This window comes from Xyrauchen texanus, chromosome 49, assembly GCF_025860055.1.
Source record: "Xyrauchen texanus isolate HMW12.3.18 chromosome 49, RBS_HiC_50CHRs, whole genome shotgun sequence".
NCBI classification, from domain to species: domain Eukaryota; kingdom Metazoa; phylum Chordata; class Actinopteri; order Cypriniformes; family Catostomidae; genus Xyrauchen; species Xyrauchen texanus.
Window position 1 is genome coordinate 6,874,530 of NC_068324.1, and position 19,505 is coordinate 6,894,034.

A 19,505-nucleotide genomic window follows, 5' to 3' on the forward strand; every position below is an offset into this window, starting at 1 on the left:
ACCAGTTTATATATTGACTGGGAAGGCACTCAAGGTAAGGCAACATGGATTTGGAGTTAGACTAAACAACCACTGACCATTTAATGAGCCAGGCTTTTTCAAAGCAAGCCCTTTCAGTGCTATATTTGCCAGAGACTGTCTAGCTTAAAACACTTCATATGAGAGACAAACACAACACGCCACCCAAAACCAAGCACATGCACAAAACTCTAAGCTTGTGATGGTACATAATACGAAACCTTCTCCGTTGGCCAAAAGCCAAATGGCTTTTTGTACACAACATTTTCAAGAAATACCAGCAGTCACATCAATTTGCAGTAAAAGTAACAGATCATAAACTAGTCATATACTAAACTTTCATTTAAAATTCGCAATGTTTAGCGTATCCTAAAGTAGTTGCCAAAACTCATCCCCAAAATATTCTATGTTGTAGATACTGTATGTTGGTGGTGCATTCGTAAAATATGCCTACTAAAACCCAACTACTCCTTATTGGTTAAAAAACTAAGAATCTGGTCTTTCATTTAACAAGTCATTACCTGATTGTTTCGTCTTTAGAAAGCAATAAAAAGCCATTCCAGGGGGTTTGATAACAATTTGAGACAAAAAGCAAAGTGACACAACAGATGTCTACTGGCATTATTTCTAGAGTAGTTGGGTTGTTTATGCCTCCCTTAACAATATCCTGTTCATGTTGAACAGGCTCATGTGTACAAATGTAGACATTTGTGTAGGTAATGTACAGCTTATTATAAGAACAATTGTTTGTGTTGGAACATAACTTATCTCACTTTGGAAAATCACGTTATCGTCACACCACTAAACCTTATCCATCAAAGGTGTCAAAATGCCATCCAGTTACTTATTTAACACTACAAAGAACAAACCAAATCACAACAAATCTATCAGCCAATGAGGAATGAGAGAATTAGAGAGAAAATGGGGGAAGAAAAAAAGAAATATAAAAGACACTTGACAAGCAGCAGAAATGCAAAAAGGGAAGCCACTTGGTGAAGGCGTGATTACTTGTAGGGCACAAGCTACAACACAGAGCTTGGCGCCAACGGAAACACTTATCAAACCTCATGCCAGCAAGTAGACCAAGCATGAAAACCCAACCACCCCTTCCTCCCCTGAGATGCTTCCTATTAGCCTGCCTGGGGTTTCAACGCTTGGGTTGCATTTTTCACAATTAAGAACCTTAGCATTATGCCACTGCGTGGAGGCTGTCAGAAAAAAGAGATGAAAGAACAATAGTTTGGCTGTGTAGAAATTAAACCGGACCTCAACAGACAACTGTTACAAGGATAATAGCTCTGTCACTCTTCAAAGACAGTTGGAAAAAATGATTTAGAGACAAAAAGGTTCATGCAACTTTAACAGATTGTGACTTCAGCTTTAAGATTTACATAAGATCCAAATAAAGCAATCTATCAGCAAAACTAAATACTTTTTTGCAATGCCACTGCGTAAAAAGGCTACTTTTTTTATTTGTAGCCAATTATTTTGATGACAAGCTTTAGCTCCGGTAGTTCCTTCTGTATTCCTGTATATATTCTATTGGGATTTATAAATGCATTTCTACTGCAATTTATGTGCATGTCTTCTTATTAAATAATTCAATCATACTAGAGGTAGACCAATATATTGGTTTTACTGATTAATCAGTGCTGATAGTTGCTTTTTGGAACTATTGGTTAACAGCAAAAATCTATGCCGATAGTTGCCAATAGTTTTAATCTAGTGATTGTACTTAAATACTTAAATATAGAGGATTGTAACTTAGCCAAGTCTCCGTCATTTCAAAATAAGCAAGTTTATTCCAGGCTTGTTTATATTTAAATGTCCCATGTTATGCACCTAATCTTAATTTTTCTGGATATTATTGGGACTTCAGTTGCACAATAAACTGCTGGGATTTATTCATTTTGGACTCTGTCCATTTGTAGCCTCAATGTCTGTAGTAATAGTAAGGAATCACAGTTTATAATAATTTTTTTTCCATTCTATAAATCAACTTAAAAACTATCAGCTGATTAATTGGTTATCAGCCTATTCTACCACATTAGTTATCAGCAATATTCACTTGGTCGACCTTTAGTGTCCACCATAAGCGAGCAAGTTATTTGTATTCATTTTGGAGATTGTATTTTATTTATTTAATATGTGTTTTTATCCATGATTTTTTAAACACAATCAGCACAAATAATGTGGAAAAAAAAAACTTGCAGATTCGGGGTGAATAAACAGTTAAGCCCCTTTTACATGTGGTGTTTCAGCGCAAAATCCTGTATCATATTCACTAACCACCTGCAAACTATATTAATCAGGCGCAATCAGTGCTGAAATTGCTCTGCATCTTGTGTATTTAAATTGAGTCATTGTTATTCCTTTTTGCTCAAACATGCCTCCTATGTAAATTAGGCTTATTATAGATTGTGCTTCATTCACAAAATATGCCCACCGCAATTTACATTACACCATTACCGCCAGATGAAAGCAGGCCTGCTATATCCTCCACTATATAGCGCTCACAATCGACCCACAATATCGAAATTGTACGTTTGAATTGCGTTCAAAACAGATGGTATGTGTGCGTTCGCACCGTGCCTGATCTGCATAATTATTTTTGCGAATCAGGCGCTAAACCAGTGCACACCGTGCATGCAAACAACCAGGGCATATACTGGATGCAATTAATTCTTAGTAAATCCCCCCCTCTGTGTGTGCCTAGTTAGTTAGCTTGTGTGGTATGAAAATATAAACTTGACTTGTTTCATCACTCTCTGTTGAAATCACTCTTAAGCTATTTTGCAAAGTAAAATTTTGTCTGTCTAGGAAAAAGTTCAGGAGACAAAGTGGCTTGACAGCACAAGAAAATAAATGAAACTGCTTTGCAGATGCTACCAAAACCAGATATAACATTAAAGAAACACTATCATCTAATGACAGCAATGAAGACAAACAGAACCAGTGCTGGTATCTGTCCGTAGTTTGTTGCAATTTTGTCTGTTTTACGCAGACATAACCCTGTCGCTTGGCCTTGCAACTGAGAATATCAATATGGTCTTGAAACTGGAGCCACCCAATGCATCTACGGTCAAAAGTGGAGTTGTTGGAATGTCTACTGAAGGCATCAGAACGCCTCCAGACTTTAAATACCAGGTACATCAGCACTATATAACTCCAAATAAAACATGTCTGTCAGATATTTGGATGTGCTGTGTCTATCTGGCAATAAAAATAATGTTTTTTAGGTCATATTTTAAAATTCAAGCAGGGTCAGCAAACTTAACACGGCAATAAAAAAAATAAAAAACCAGACTTTCTTTCATCTGATGGTAGTTAATCTTTTCACTCCTCCCAACTCTCTTTTCGAGAATGTGAAAACAATGAATGTGTCTTGAGAACAGACAAACATAATTCAGGAGACCCTGCATGCGGTTGCTCTCACTCTCAGGGGTTTGTAAAAAGCAGGGCCTCCCCTTTCTCTGATCTGAAGCAGGGGTCCCGACAGAGGTCTTGGATCTCCACGGTAAATCTTAACTCAAAGCTTTCAGGCGATGAAAATATAGAAAAATAAAAGCACATGACACTTCACTTTTTAAAGGAATAACTCACCACAAAATAAAAATACTGCAGAAAAACTTTGACTCACATCTCCTATTGTGTTCCATGGAAAAAGGTCAGTCGGTCAGGTTTGGAACAACATGGTGGATAACAGTAATAGAAATTTCCTTTTGGGTCTTCTTGAAAATGCCACACATTAACCTTCACATTTTTAATTGCAGCATAATGTGATCTTTGAGTTGAAAAAGGGGTCTCTTACCCCAACAAATTCTCAAAAAATGCAAAGTTACAAAATTCAGAAAACAGGCAGTTAATGTTTTGAAAAACACAAGGGGCATGGTTGTGTTTCTTTAGGTGAAATGCCAGGAAAAGTGTCTGGCTCCATTTTTAATGTCTTCATCTTACGCCATACAAAGTGAAATGCGTTCTGCGAAACATGTCCTAGCTCTGGAGTCCCATAAATACAGAGTAAGCTAAAACCCTTGTGCGCAGAGCTAGGCGGCTGATAAAATGTGAAAAGCACAGTTCAGCAGTAGTGAATTAAGGTTTTTTATAGACCCCATGAAATTGAGATTGAGGACTTTTGTGGCTTTTAGTCCATGTCTGTTGGCTTAGAGGCCATATGCATGCTAGGGTGATCCTAAAAGTTTAGAAAATTATTATATATTCATATGACTGATATATATATATAAAAAAAATATTTATCTACTGAATCCCATCTGGCTAAGTGGGAACGTGATCATGGTCGAGCAAAAACTAGTGTGAACATCGGCAGTGCATTTGATTTCTGGAGGGAACTTCATTCGGTTTTGGGTATTAAAATGACCCTGAATTTGCATTCTTCTTATTGGACAAATAAGCTTACATAACTGCAAAGCATGTGAAATATAGTGCCATAAGGATTGATCTGTGTAATTTTAGCTAACTTGATCTTGCCTGCTAATGCTGACAATTTGCAAGCTACTTTGCTTCATAACTTTTTTAATAATTTCAACCATCTTCTCTTTATACTAAAAGTCAGGTTAATATCAATGTTAATCTGTAATTATTCAGCAAGGTAAACTACAATAACACATGAAATTAATGCTAGACAATGCTCAAGATAATGGAAAAAGCTCCATTAATTAGTGTAACGTAACTTGGTTATACAGAAAATATTTACATTCTATTATTATAAAACAATAGCGCATTGATATATCAAAATGACAGTTGTGATGGAATCACATCAATACTGAATTGTGTCAACATATTTATAATGCCCAGTCTATTTTATAAACAGCTACGGTCATCATCCACCAAATTTAGCTAACAGCTATTAAAAGCCAGATAAAGCTGGCTAGCTAGCTAACACCGACATAAGCTATCATATAAATGCAGTCAATGTATCATGCAAAGAAAAGACAACACCACCAGCCTCCAACAGCAAGTAGAATCATGGTCCCAGCTGTGACGTTAACTAAAGCCCAATGGCTCTTTAAAAAATGGACAAGTGCTTTCATATGTCCCACAAAAACTTCTTGCTTCAACAGGAAATTCACAGGAAAAAAAACAGCACTAGCAAAGCCATTTTACAGGGTCTTTAAACTACACAAAAATACCTCAAAATCTTCTGACTATAAAGTAGTCCTAAGTGGGCAAAGACACAGAGAGTGACTCGGATTACCCAACATGTTTCAAGCCAAGTATATGCGTACAGGCTAAGCCAGGGCTTAAGTAACGCAAGTGAGAGAAGAGCTCTCAGACCTCAAGTTACATGTTGCATACAAACATGCCAACTTGCCAGGAAAGTTGAATCCTTGACTTCGGGCCTAATACACTGCCTTGAGGTACACCAGAGGAATCACGCAGGATCTTTACGCCACAGAACAACAGGAAACGGCCTCAACAGAATGATACGTTGCATCCTAATCTCCCTTTTAGGGGGGTAAGTTTTACTGGCCTATAAATAAACAACCAGGCCATGCATTAATGAATGCTGGGGGTCAAGGGTGGATGGATGCATGCTAAGACCACCCAATGAATGGGAGACAGGGAAAGCGTGGAAGAGAGGAGGAAGTGAGAGAACGTGAGAGAGGAGGAGACATTGGGTCTCATTCACGAACCATGCAAATCAGGGACTTACCTATGGGCAGGGTTGAGTGCAATTGCCCTTGGTTGGTCAAGATCTTGCCAGAAGAGCACCTTGCGAGAGGTACCATCCAGGTTGGCCACTTCAATGCGGTTCGTCTCGGAGTCGGTCCAGTAGAGTTTGTGACCGAGCCAGTCGCAGGCCAAGCCATCGGGTGAATCCAGACCTGATATCACCACTGTCTGCCCTTTGCCCAGTGTGGCATCCTTCATAGCTTAAAAACAAGGCCTCCATTCAGTTCCAAAACAGTAGTATCAGTTAAAGAATTCCACAAATGTTTTATTCTACCTCCAGATAAAGATATACGATTTTTGCTGTGCTATTACAAGGATACCGTCAGCAAAAATGAATGATACTTAAATTAAATGATTTGTCTGATTAGAAATCGAAAAGTGTTTAAAGGAACAGATCACCCAAAACAAGCCATTATTTAACTAGTTGTTTACAATATTAAAAGATCAATTTTAAAATACATCAGAAACTTGATCTTAAAGCCCATTAAAGTAAATTCTTTACCCATATGATAATTCATAGTCTACAAATAAAACATTGATCTTACAGATAGAAGAGTGGTTGTAGTGGGCCTGCTTAATGGCCTCTTCACTGACATCAGTCCAGAATATCAGACCCTCCGAGAAAAGGAAGTCAACCGCTGCAGCGTCCTCCAGATCACTGACGACCACGGCGGACTCTGACCGGCCTGCCTCTGCATCCACTAGTCGGACATCTCGCCGGTTTGCAAAGAGCAGCAAGGGAGAACCTGGCAATGACCATTTCAAGAACAACCATTAGAAAATTTCAGAAAAGTAAAAAAGCCTTTTGATGATATTCAAAATATATATCTCAGAATTTAAGCATTTGCTCTGAAATGGCTTTGAGTGATTTTTTTTTCCATTCAGAGGAACCATCATTTCAAAAACGTTGTAGATTTAAAATTCAGTAGGACCCACACTGTTTTTCTTAAAAAAACTCAAGTGGGGCCTGGGTAGACTATTGGCGCTGACTACCACCCCTGGATTCGCAAGTTTGACCCAGCAAGGTTTCCTAAGGAACTAAATTGGCCCAGTTGCTAGGGAGGTTAGAGACACATTGGATAACCTCCTCATGGTCATGATTATTGGTTCTCGCTCTCAATGGGGCACATGGTAAGTTGTGCATGGATCGCGGAGAGTCTCCACATTGTCATGCACGATGAGCCACGTGATAAGATGCGTGGATTGACGGTCTCAGAAGCGGAGCCAACTGAGACTGCCTCCCGGATTGAGGCGAGTAACCGTGCCACCACGAGGACCTACTAAGTAGTGGGAATTGGGCATTCCAAATTGGGAGAAAAGGGGATAAAATAAGAAAGAAAGAAAAACACAAGAAAGAATTGGAATCTAATAATTTTAATTTGCATCCATGTAACCACACATACTGTTGTGAAAAAACAGCATTACAGTATATCCACAGCAAAATCATTGCAAATATTGGGTGAATAATCAATAAATCCCAGACATTTGAATGTCAGGAAGATGCAAAACATTGTTATATAACTCTGTATTACTGTTGCAATGAACCTTGCCCAGTCAAGTAATTTGGGAAAAAGTGCATTTGCAATGCCATCTGTCTGCTGCAATCCAGGCTCGTGGGCTCTAAATAATCAGTGTTTATCATGAACTCATCACGCTAAATGAGAGGCACATGTAAGCTTTCTAGAGAATGAATGGCGGAGAAAACAACGGAAATGTCTGCCCTTCGTTTTGGCACCCAGACTTCTCCACGGGGACCGCCATTTGGCACCACGCACCCATCCGCATGTGCCAGCAAGTGCCACTCACATCACAGTCAATAATAGCCTGGGGGAGTAGACATCCTATGATGTCATCAGAGGCAGACACAAGGCTGACACAATAACTATGGTGAGAGTGCTGAGGCGCTTGTTGTGGTTTACCAGCATTCCACTTTGCTAAGGACCATGTCACCATCGACAAGCAACTGCAGGTCTGATGTTTCAGTGGAATCCCTATCCACAGCTGTGATTTTATTAATATATTTAAACATTTTGAATGGAAATCTCAGAATAAGTATTTAAAGGGTTTGTTCGAATCCCCAAGCCAAAGCATGAGCAATCGCAATAGTGATGCTTGCCTCAGCAACCACTACTAATCAAACGAAGTTGAAATTTCAACGGTCCTCCTAAAGTGCCATTTTCCATCACATGATTCAGCTCAGACTGGTATCCAGTAAGAAAGTGGTCTTATGAGACTAAAGGCAGTTTTCCACAGCACGTCACGGTGCGACTCAACTCTACTCACTTTACTTTTCGGAGCTTGCATTTCCACTGCAGTTTAGTGCCCCTCAACGTGGGTGGCATTATATGCGGATCTTCATAGTTGCGCCGCCTCTACTGCCGTGACATCATCTTAAACACGACACAAACTGACCAAAACAATAACAAAACTGCTAGCTGTTAGCTACTAGCTCATTGTGCTGCATAAAGCAGTTGTTGTATGGTGATTTTACACAAGTGTAACAGTTAAATTGGCCTGGTTGTTTTTGAAGCAAGCTTCCAGTAGCTGGTCAACTAAATAAAGTGAAGCTTTCAAGCAGAGTATAGAGTTAACATAACAAAATGTACCATCCTCCATAGTGGCTGAGTCCAGGGCGCTCTACCTCCCATTGCTCGCCGGTTAAGATAGCATCCATTTGGTCGAACCACTTCCACTTTTCCTTGATGGTTCTGTACTCACTTTTAAGTTTTTTTACCTTTTCCCTAAACTGTTGGTAGGTCCAGTGGTAGCCGTGTACGGCCAACAGCTGAGACACTTCCTGAGAGACTTTTTCGTTTCGCTCATCGCTAACGAGTGGACCGTCTGCACCTGATTTATTGACCATGGTTTTGCGCACAGCCATTTCTTTTTTCACAATTCGAAAGTCAAGTGAAGAAATGATACTGCTATCACTGTTGCTAACTTTAAAACTAGCGTGTTGATTTCGTGTGTTGGAAATCCAGTGACGCTGGTAGTGACGATTCTCTCTGACCAATCAGTGATCTGCAGGATTTTGACATCACATTTATTATCAACTCAGCTCGCTTGGAACCTTGACCGAGGTGGTACTAATAAAAGTATCAGGTACCAGGTACTATCCACAGTGGAAAATCCCAAAAAAGCGAGTTGATTTGAGTCGAGTTGTACCGTGCAGTAGAAAAGCCCCATAAACGGAGCATGAGATGTGCTCGCCTGTTTCATTCCCTCTCTCTATCTCTCCTCAACTGTTCCCTGTATCTTTTAACTCTCGTCTAATGATGTAAATGAAAATATCAATAAAACTAATAGCTCTTATCTACTTGAATGGGGAAAGACCGAAATCTCCAAAACGGTTGATCAAGATTATGATCAAAGAACATATCTCAAATCAGCAGTAAAATTACTGGTATCATAAATGGTGCTTCTTTACATCAGATTACGCCAAAAAAACTATTTTCCCAGCTTTTATAACTAAAGCGTATGCACTTTCTCAAGTTGACTGACAAGCGCTGTCTTATCTAATAGGTGATTGATTGGTTTTTACCTGTAAGACGGGACTTCCTTGACTGTTGGCTGCAGTTGGGCTTTCTAATTTCCCATTCATTTTAATAGAAGCGGCCCGTCTCTGCTAAATAGTCTCTGGTGCAACTTCTAGGTAAAAGTGCTTCACGTGGGCTAGAAGTAAATGTCTTATTCACTATGCACTGTATGTACTATTGGTTTGATTCAATATTTTTTGAGTAAATGTGATTGCTAACGTGAACATGCTATCCATGGTTGCTGGACTACTGTGTGTACTGTTATTTCCTTCTTCCTAATGTATTAACAATATCTTCGTGTGCAAATAAATGTAAAAACAAATTTGATAACTACACAGAAATCAGAATAAACAGAATCAGAAGCTATCTATGATTTAAATGTATACAATATATATTTTTTTTTATTCTTTTTTACAAAGTTTTGTGTGAAATTGAGTAAATATAGTGCTAAAATAATTTTTTGTTTGTTTTTTTTAGCAATTTTATGTTTATGTTATTTACTATATTAAATTGTGTGATATATTGGCATTTTATCAGCCACCCTGCTCTCTGGATATCGGCGTCGGCATTTAAAAACCCATATCGGTCGACCGCTACTGTATAACTACACAACAATAATAATGGGTATATATAACATCAAACAAATCAGATAGTCACGAGTCATAATGTTCGAAAAGTCTCCACTCGTAAAATACAACAAGCACATTCGTTTCACTCACAAACATGTGTTTTTAGCCATCTCGTCTCTCTGTGAGAAATATTTTAAGATCTATCCACCATGTCAGGTTGTGTATGAGCTTGTTTTAATTGCAGTGCTGTGCTGTAAGTAACAATGTGCTATTTCCAATATTCTGTTTATGTTTCATGATGTAATAAGCGAAAATGATTGCCGCCAAGTAAACTACATGCGTGTTTTGTCACATTTTTGTTTATTGCCTAATGAAACATAAACAGATTATGGAAATAGCATGTCGTTACATTTAGCAGATGACCACAAATTAAAACCAGGCCCAAAAAAATTTAACAAGGTGCAGAGATGTTTAAATAATAAATCTCTCAGAGCGACATGAGCTTGTCTCCACTCACACAGACAAGTAGGCTGGTTTAGAATGAAGAATTTGAGGATCAACAAATTAATATGTAATCATGTAATCCATAAAAGTAACTATTATCTGGTTGTTATGTTATGTTGACCACTGGTTGGTATAATGACTGTCTATATATTAGTTACTACCGTAGTCTATATGGCCAGAATATTCTACAGTTACAAAAACTTTACAACGTTTGACCTTGCTCCGGGATGCACCGATACTACTTTTCATCTTCCGATCTGATTCAGATATCGGAAATCTCAGTATCGGCTGATCCCAAAATTATATCAGTGTTGTTTTTAGCATAATCAGTTTAGAATATCTTTACATTATTGTGTGGATCTAATTGGGAGTACTCTTTAATATGTAAAGAAACACAAACCTCTAACTATACATTATTTAATTATAAATGTACAGCTTATTAAGAAACACTTTATTATTAACTAGTATACTGGATAATATAGCAGCAAAATTAACAGTAATTCCAGTCTTCAAGTCATCAGTAGAAAAGAAACCAGTGTTTTATTTTTGCCTTTTTCCCAAAAATGTTTCAACTTGCATCTGGACTTTAAATGATTCAGATCTCTTTTTTGTTCAATTTAGTGATAAGATATCAGTTCACTTTTCATTCACAGTTATTTTTTGGAACCCATTTAACTTAAATATTATTATAATTTGTAAACAAATACGAATGATGACAATAATTCTAATAATAATAATAATAATAAATTGTTATTAATATTGACTTTTAATTTTAAATACAACAGTACTACATTTAAATCGCGCAATTTTTAAACCCTCACGCTTTTATTTCAAGACATTCCAGGAAGTCCTGTATGTGTCTGTTTGTAGGCAAGTTCACAGTAATTTAATTAGCTTCTTATTCAAATTATGGTAAAATGCACCTCCAGTGCCATTCTAAATTCATACTATAAGTGAACCATTAAGCATCTACATCTGAGATGCTGATCTTGAGTATCGCTCAAATATCGGACCAATACCCAATCCATCAAAAAGCTTCAGCGTCGGAGCCGATACCAATTCAGGTACTGGATCGGTGCATCCCTAGATCTTATCAGACTACCAATCATTGTGTCTAATGTTAAAAAACGTTGCCTAGCTTTTGTAACGTCATTTATTTCAAAACATCAATGTTTCCAATAAGTCAAAACAACAGCAATTACAGATTACATGTTTTCAGATATCCATCTTTTCTTTTATTTCATTATTTATTTGTCCATTTGCTCTGATAAGATGTCCTGTATCCATGTGTACACTGGTGCCTCGAACCACATTCATCCGTGCAGAGGAGCATAGCCGAACCACAACCAAAATAATGTTCTTCCGCAAGACGCATGCAGTTTTATATTGTAACTGCTAGAGGGCCAAAAGTTACATAGTGTAGCTTTAATGTTTTACTGTAACTGCTACTCTAAATCCCTCCCCCAACAATGTAGCCAACGTCTGAATGTTAGCAAACAGTATGCCGGTACTTAGCGGTCTCAAAGTTCGTTCTGGCTCTGAGTGACTGGGCCTTTAGCAATCACATAGCACTACCCTGGCAACCATCCACAGCACCCAAGCATTGTGGCATGGCTTGAAGTTGTGCACAGCCAAGCACCCCTCATATTTTCCTCTGAAAATTAAAAAAAAAAAACAAGTTCAAATGAACAGTTTTAGAAAAGAATTTAATGTAAAATAAGCTAAATACTGATGGACAAGTCTGAATGAGAGAGAAACTTGGAAGGAGCTGAAGAGAGAGATTTATGCCTTCTTTATGATTTATGAGAGTTCATTCTCAGATAACACGCACACACATATCATTTAGTAGTCACATACAGCAATGTGAAAAATAAGATTTTATCAATTAAGCTCTCTATTGTAGGTCATGTAGCTATTAAAGACCCTGTCAATGCCTAGAATGTGACTGGGGGGGGCAGCTTTAAAAAGCACTGAAAAATATAATAAAAGTATCAAAATGAGGCTAATTCACAACACCTTTACAGACGTTTATGAGCTTCTATGGACGTCAATTTCCTAAATGATCACAAACTCGAACCCTTTTAAGTCCACAGGAAATGTCCTATAATTACTTGGCAAGTATAAACCCAACGTTAGCATGATTTACTTTGTGTATACACTTCATACAAACATAGTACTCTGACTACTAAACAGTGACAAAGGCGTGAAGTATACATGCTGTGGAAAAGCAACAACAGACCTCAGACATCAAACAATAATACCCCGTTGTTGCTTCGCCTGGCACACAGATTGTTCCCTCAATCACGCTATTGCTTTATCCACCTCTTTCACTCCTTTTTTTCAGCTTTCCAACAACATCAAAGACAGAGACAGACTCAAATCATTCTAGAAAAGCAGATGCAGGTCTATTCTTTCTTTTTGCGGCAGAACACTTCTTATCAGCTAGTTTCTCCAAGAGATATCCCATAATTCACAAAGAGAACTACTAGCCTAAGTTTAGTTAACTAGAAAAGAGCATCTGAGTGAAATAACATTGCCAAGGTAAGCATTAATATTACTTTTGCTCACACAAGGTTAGGGATTTGATTGAACAAACCAATAACCATAAGTATTCAACTTTGGCACGTCCACCCTTTGTGGTATGGACATGAATAATGCCCCAAATTGTTGAGAAGAGATGTAATACAGGATATATTTTCTAAAGGCCAAATTATAGGTTTTACATGTGTCGCTACATCTCGTGCACAGTGAGCACAATGCAAACTCGATCATTAGCACAGTACACGCAGACTGTCCATGCAAAGCCTAGTTTTTCAAGACATGCATACTGTCCGCCTCTTTTGCACATTGTTGGCACATGCTATGAATGGCTAGAGCGCTCAAGGCGTAACAGCACGTGGCAAAACCTAGTGCACCAAGGGCAGAAAAAAAACTCAGACATTAAGCATATTAACATTTATTTAAAAAAATAAACTGTGTTTACATGACATTTGAAATAATCAGATTATTCTCTGTTTAAGGCATCAAGATTTGTAAAGGTATGCCCACAACACTTGGGCATGTTGGAAAAGCCTGTAGGAACTTGGGATGGGCAATTTCCAGCAATTTTGAAGTCAAGAACTCCAATCCACAAAAACAAGTACTTGATTGCTTGTGTATTAAAATGTAAGTTAAAAATAACAAGTATGACACATACATAGGCCTATTTTGTTTTATTCAAAACTTTACCAAGAAATGTTTCAAAATAAGATAACTTCAACAAACTATGCTTTCCTTTTGGAAAAAAAATTAAATGAACAATATGCATTAATAAATGTAAAAATAAGAGTAAAAAACATTTGCACTCACCCAGAGCTTAGATAGAAAACAATACTGACAGCGTTAGGTTAATGCTCATACATAAAATCTGAGTCTACATAAAGGCTATCACACCATTACATTTCAGGTTATTTTTAGTCATGTCAAGTGTTTTTTATTGTCGTTCAACCATATACAGTTATTACAGTACACAGCAAAACGAGACAACGTTCCTCCAGTACCATGGTGCTACATAAATCAACATAGGACAAACACAGAGCCACATGAGACTACACAGACTAAATAAGACCTACACATTCCTACATAAAGTCCACATGCAAACGTGTACAAAAATACAGGACAGTACAATAATTACTAAAAAGGAACAGGACAATAACAGACAGTGAGAGACAGTGCAGCGTCCATAGTACACATTTCTAATCTAAGTAGTGCAAAAAGATGACACTTTCTAAAAATGCAGACTGTTAACATAAAATACTATGAAATAGTTTTCTACGGACATGGCAGTTATTGAGGAAGCAGCCAGGTATAAAGTGACAATGAATTTAAGTCCAACTCTGGACATGTGCAAAAGTTGTGTGTGTGTGTGTGTGTGTCAATCCAGTCTCTGAGTACTGAGGAATCTGATGGCATAGGGGAAGAATGCTTCGGTACCTCTTGCCAGATGGCAGGAGGGTGAAGAGTTTGTGTGAGGGGTGTGTGGGGTCGTCCACAATGCTGGTTGCTTTGCGGCTGCAGCGTTTGGTGTAAATGTCTTTGATGGAGGGAAGAGAGACCCCAATGATTTTCTCAGCTGTCCTCACTATCCTCTGCAGGGCTTTGCGGTCTGAAACAGAGCAAGTTCAAACCAGGCAGTGATGCTCAGGATGCCCTCAATAGTCCCCCTAGTAGAATTTGGTGAGGATGGGGAGTGGCAGATGTGCTTTTCTCAGCCTTCGAAGAAAGTAGAGACGCTGCTGGGCTTTCTTGGTAATGGAGCTGGTGTTAAGGGACCATGTGAGGTTCTCCACCAGGTGAACACCAAGGAATTTGGTGCTCTTGACGATCTCCACAGAGGAGCTGCCAATGTTCAGTGGAGAGTGGTCACTCTGTGATCTCCTGAAGTCAACAACTATCGCTTTTGTTTTGTCCACATTCAGAGACAGGCTATTGGCTCAGCAACAGTCTGTTAGCTGCTGCACCTCCTCTCTGTATGCTGACTGGTTGTTCTTGCTGATGAGACCCACCACGGTCGTGTCATCGATGAACTTGATGAAGTGGTTCGAGCTGTGCATTGCTGCACAGTTGTGAGTCAGCAGAGTGAACAATTAAAAGTGAAGTATTAAAAAAATAAGAGGTATAAGTTGGCTTTTTATAAAATGTGCTCTCGACAACACTTCCACAACACACACATCTACAGTCCCCCATGTGGACTTGTAACTTCGATATTTGATGAGAGATGCAAAGGGAAAGTACAGTGTAATTCAACATTGCCCACGGCAAGCAATTGGAGAATCAATTTACGATATTCAAGTAGCGTTTTTAAAATTCGACTAGCTGGTGCAGAACGATTACTCGATTATTTGAGTACTCATGCACATCCATAATAAGAGCACAAATAAAGTTGTTTACATGCAACACCAAATCGAGGTAATGGGCAGAAATCTGTGTGCCTGACTTTTTTTTGTTTGTTGCATAAACCATTAATAACCCCGATACAATAACGGCATTTAGGCCATTTACATCACATACAAGTTATCAGCTTCTTAAGAATAACTGGTGTAAGATAGAGCATAAAAATGCTAGTTTCTGTTACAAATCGCGATTCTTGAACCAAACTAAAATCGTCTCCCTGATTAAAAATCTTTTCTTATTTTTTTTTATAAAAGCTTCAGCCGTGAAGTTAAAGCTCAGTCGCAAATGGGTCTTCCAAATGAACAATGACACCAAGCATACCTCCAAAGTTGTGGCAAAATGGCTTAAGGACAACAAAGTCAAAGTATTGGAGTGGCCATCACAAAGCTCTGACCTCAATCCGAACTGAAAAAGCGTGTGCGAGCAAGGATGCCTACAAACCAGACTCAAGTTACACTAGTTCTGTCTGGAGGAATGGGACAAAATTCCAGCAACTTATTGTGAGAAGCTTGTGGAAGGCTACCCAAAAGGTTTGACCCAAGTTATTCAATTTAAAGGCAATGCTACCAAATACTAACAAAGTGTATGTAAACTTCTGAACCAATGGGAATGTGATGAAAGAAATAAAATGCTGAAATATATAATTCTCTGTACTATTATTCTCAAATTTCACATTCTTGAAATAAAGTAGTGATCCTAACTGACCTAAGACAGGAAATGTTGTTTTATATGATTAAATGTCGGGAATTGTAAAAAACTGAGTTTAAATGTATTTGAATAAGGTGTATGTAAACTTCTGACTTCAACTGCATAATCTAACAGCCAGGGTATTCATGCGCAGTGGCAGGTAAATTTGCACATTTACCCACTCTTGACAAGAAATTCCACTAGACACAAAGACGTGTGCTTGAGGAAACACAACCGATTATATTTTGAAGAAAAGATTAAAGAAATGCCGGCGATGAGTGTGTCAGAAGTTGAATCGTGCTTTGGCACCCATGCACGCAGTGCAACCGTGTCTCGTGGAGCACGTGCAAATGGTGAGTTCTCACTTTTTTTCACTGTCAGTCATCTGTGAGCAGTTTGTAAGAATATAGTCTATGAGACTGCAGCATAGGCTCTCAGACTATCTCAGGATACATATGCAAATAACATGCAACGACATTGGAACTACAGGTGAACGTGTCATAAATCAGTACAGCCCCAGAAATGGTTCTTGAACAAGTTTACTCTTTAGCCTCCATTGGTATGTTGCAAAATAATCATTATGATAATAGTAATAGCCTATGGTAATATAGTTATATTTTATTGTATATTCAAAAATAACTAAATTAAGTTAAAATGATATATTGTATATATTAATATGTTGAATACAAATGGACATAATGCAGCTTTATACATGGGTTCCTTTGCACTAACTATTCGCCTAGCTCAGACAACACACTAACTGGTCAATTGATAGTTTTAAATTGGTAGTTTTGCACATCCCTACATTTTACCTGTAAATTATATTATACAGAGTGAAACAATTGTCATTTCAGATACAACTGTTCTTCAATAGACATTTCGTTCTGAGAAAAAGGAGTTCGATTTTTTTTAAGAAGTTTTTAAATCAAAACATAAAATCGCAATACTTACCGAATCGCAATATCGCAATACATATTGAATCGGCTAGGAAATATTTCTGTAATATCGAATCAGGAGGTCTGTGGCAATTCCCCATCCTAGTAAATGTGCTGACTAAATGAGGATCCTATTCCATTATCAGGCACCAGAATATCACAGACTTGGGGCTGGTCTTATTTGACTTTGATGTGAAAGTAACCATTTCGAAACACTTGAAGCTCTAGGAACACCTCTAAGAACTCTAAGAACACCTTAGTAACTGCATAGGAGTGCCCAAGCAAACAGTCAGAACACCCTCGCATCGTGGCATCGAAGTGAATGGCAAAAAATTACTAACATATAAAATATAGGGATGCACTGATCCGATACTGAAGTTTTTAGACAGATCGGGTATCGGTCTGACGAGCCCACATACACACTCGTGGCTATTTTTAGCCTTCAGGCAGTGTGTACTATTTGAGCGCTACTCACGAACAACATCTCAGATATAGATGCTCAATAGTTCGGTTCACATTTAATATGCAGTTAGAATGGCACCGGAGGTGCATTTTCTCCGAATTTTTATAAGAGGCGAATTATAGACACATACAGGATTTCTGATGGAGAGTTCAGAATGTCAAAATAAAAGCCAGAGGGATTTAAAGTTAAAGGTGCATGATTTAAATATATTATTGTTGTATTTAAAATTCTAAAAATCAATAATAATAATTGTATTTTATTATTATTAGACTACTATAAGTTAAATGGTTTCCAAAAATAACTGTGAATGATAAGTGAACTGATATCTTACAAATATATTTAACAAAAATAAGATCTGAATCCTTTAAAGTCCAGATACAAGATTATAATTTTTACAAAAATAATAATAAAAAACTGCCTTCTTTTCTACTGAACACTTAGGCTGGAATTACTGTTAATTTTGCTGCCACATTATCCAGTAGACTAGTAAATAAATAGTTTTCTTAAGCTAAACATTTATATTGATATAATGTATAGTTAGAGGTTTGTGTTTCTTTGCATATGAAAGAGTACTCCTAATTAGATCCAAACAATGAGGTAAAGATATTCTAAACTGATTATGCAAAAAAAACACAGATTGGGATTAGTATCGGTCGATACTGAGATTTCAGTTATCAAAATCAGTAGGGGAAAAAGTGGTATAGGTGCATCCTTAATAAAACACATATTACATAGTGGGACTATTACCAATATACATTTTATTCAAACACCGAAATTGCAGCACAAGCATAGCCTACATCTTCAAGGAAATAAGACTTTGAATATATATGGAATGGTCAAAAGGAGCCTCTGGCTGGCCTGGACTCTGACACCTCCTTCTCCAGCGAGCCCAGAGAGCACTTGTGGATTAATCAGATAACCTCGTCCCAACAGCTGCACTGTTTTATGAGACAGCACAGACCTATGCGACCCAAATGTGCAAGAAAAAACAGCAACAGCTTGATAACAACCACGACTGGCCCCCAAGCACAATCTCCAACCCAAACACACAAGCTTACTGCACAGTTTTTAATATGCAGCCTTGATTTATGAAAAAAACTAACAAAAACAAAAAACACATTAGATGGAGGATAGCTATATTTAAAGAAGTTAAGATTCACTTTTCAGGATTAGGGACTGGCCTTGAACCTACAATAAATACAGTGTCTTACTTGCACATTTAAAAATAAAGTTTCTTCCAAGGTTTTTAATGGTATCTTAGGTTCAGCATCTATCTATCGACAAATTTTCCTTTTCTTGTTTTCTTTGGGATTCTTCCTTCATGTGTTTTTTGATTAGCCTATGTACTGGCTGAATATTTTGCATTTAGAAGAACAGAAACTGAATCAGAAGCCAGAAGAGCTCTGAAAGGTGCTTCTGCAAGTTCACAACTTGGACACAAATCTTTCTCATAGTGTACATCTGAGGTCCACCCAGAGAGAAAAAAAAGGGAAAACAGATGAACTCTCGCAACTTTGTAAAGGTTTTAGAGGCAACTTGCCAGAGATCTACAGGACAAGAGCAAAGCAAGCCTTGCATTCATGGACATTGGAATACAGCGGCTTACTAGAAGAAACAAAATCAGTCAAAATCCAGCAATAAATTTCAGCCCCAGTGTGAAGAGCGCTAATCTCTGTAAACAGACATCCCAAGGAGAACTCATTTCCACTTTATAACAGAGCACCCATATGACTTGAGAACTTCTGCTCTTCTCTGACTTTTGTAGTGCCAGGAGGGGGAGTTGATAGCACCTGGGCCCACTGGGCTCCTCCTTTGTAGAGGAAGAGCACAAAGCAACAGCTGAGGAGTCTGAGCTTGTCAGCAGAATGAACAGTCCTCAGACGGGAGGGGCAAAAAGGAGGCAAGAGGTCTAAAAACTTGTGAAGAATCTTGAATGATGGGTAAAAGAGCTTAAAACGCCTGATCGGCTCATAAAGGAATTCTGTATCTCTCATTCTTTCTGACTACTGTCTCCTTTTACCTACCGAAGTCTGATTACGATCAAAAACAGCCACTCACTTCCTCTAATTCTTATCAGTAAGAGACCATAGTTATGCTGTAAGATTGTGTGGAAGAAAATATGCAGCTGGAGTGGTGGTGGCGTAGTGGGCTAAAGCACTAAACTGTT

General features: G+C 38.0%; 1 protein-coding gene across 1 annotated transcript in view; it reads right to left on the bottom strand.

The window, feature by feature from the left end:
• LOC127640236 (low-density lipoprotein receptor-related protein 5-like) overlaps positions 1 to 19,505 on the bottom strand; it is a 66,032-nt gene that overhangs the window by 44,049 nt on the left and 2,478 nt on the right. Inside the window, exons 2-3 of the mRNA XM_052122688.1 lie at positions 6,258 to 6,458; positions 5,693 to 5,912 (exon numbers count right to left, since the gene is read on the bottom strand). Coding sequence (XP_051978648.1) covers positions 5,693 to 5,912; positions 6,258 to 6,458 — 421 coding nt within the window. The remainder of the gene's footprint in view (positions 1 to 5,692; positions 5,913 to 6,257; positions 6,459 to 19,505) is intronic.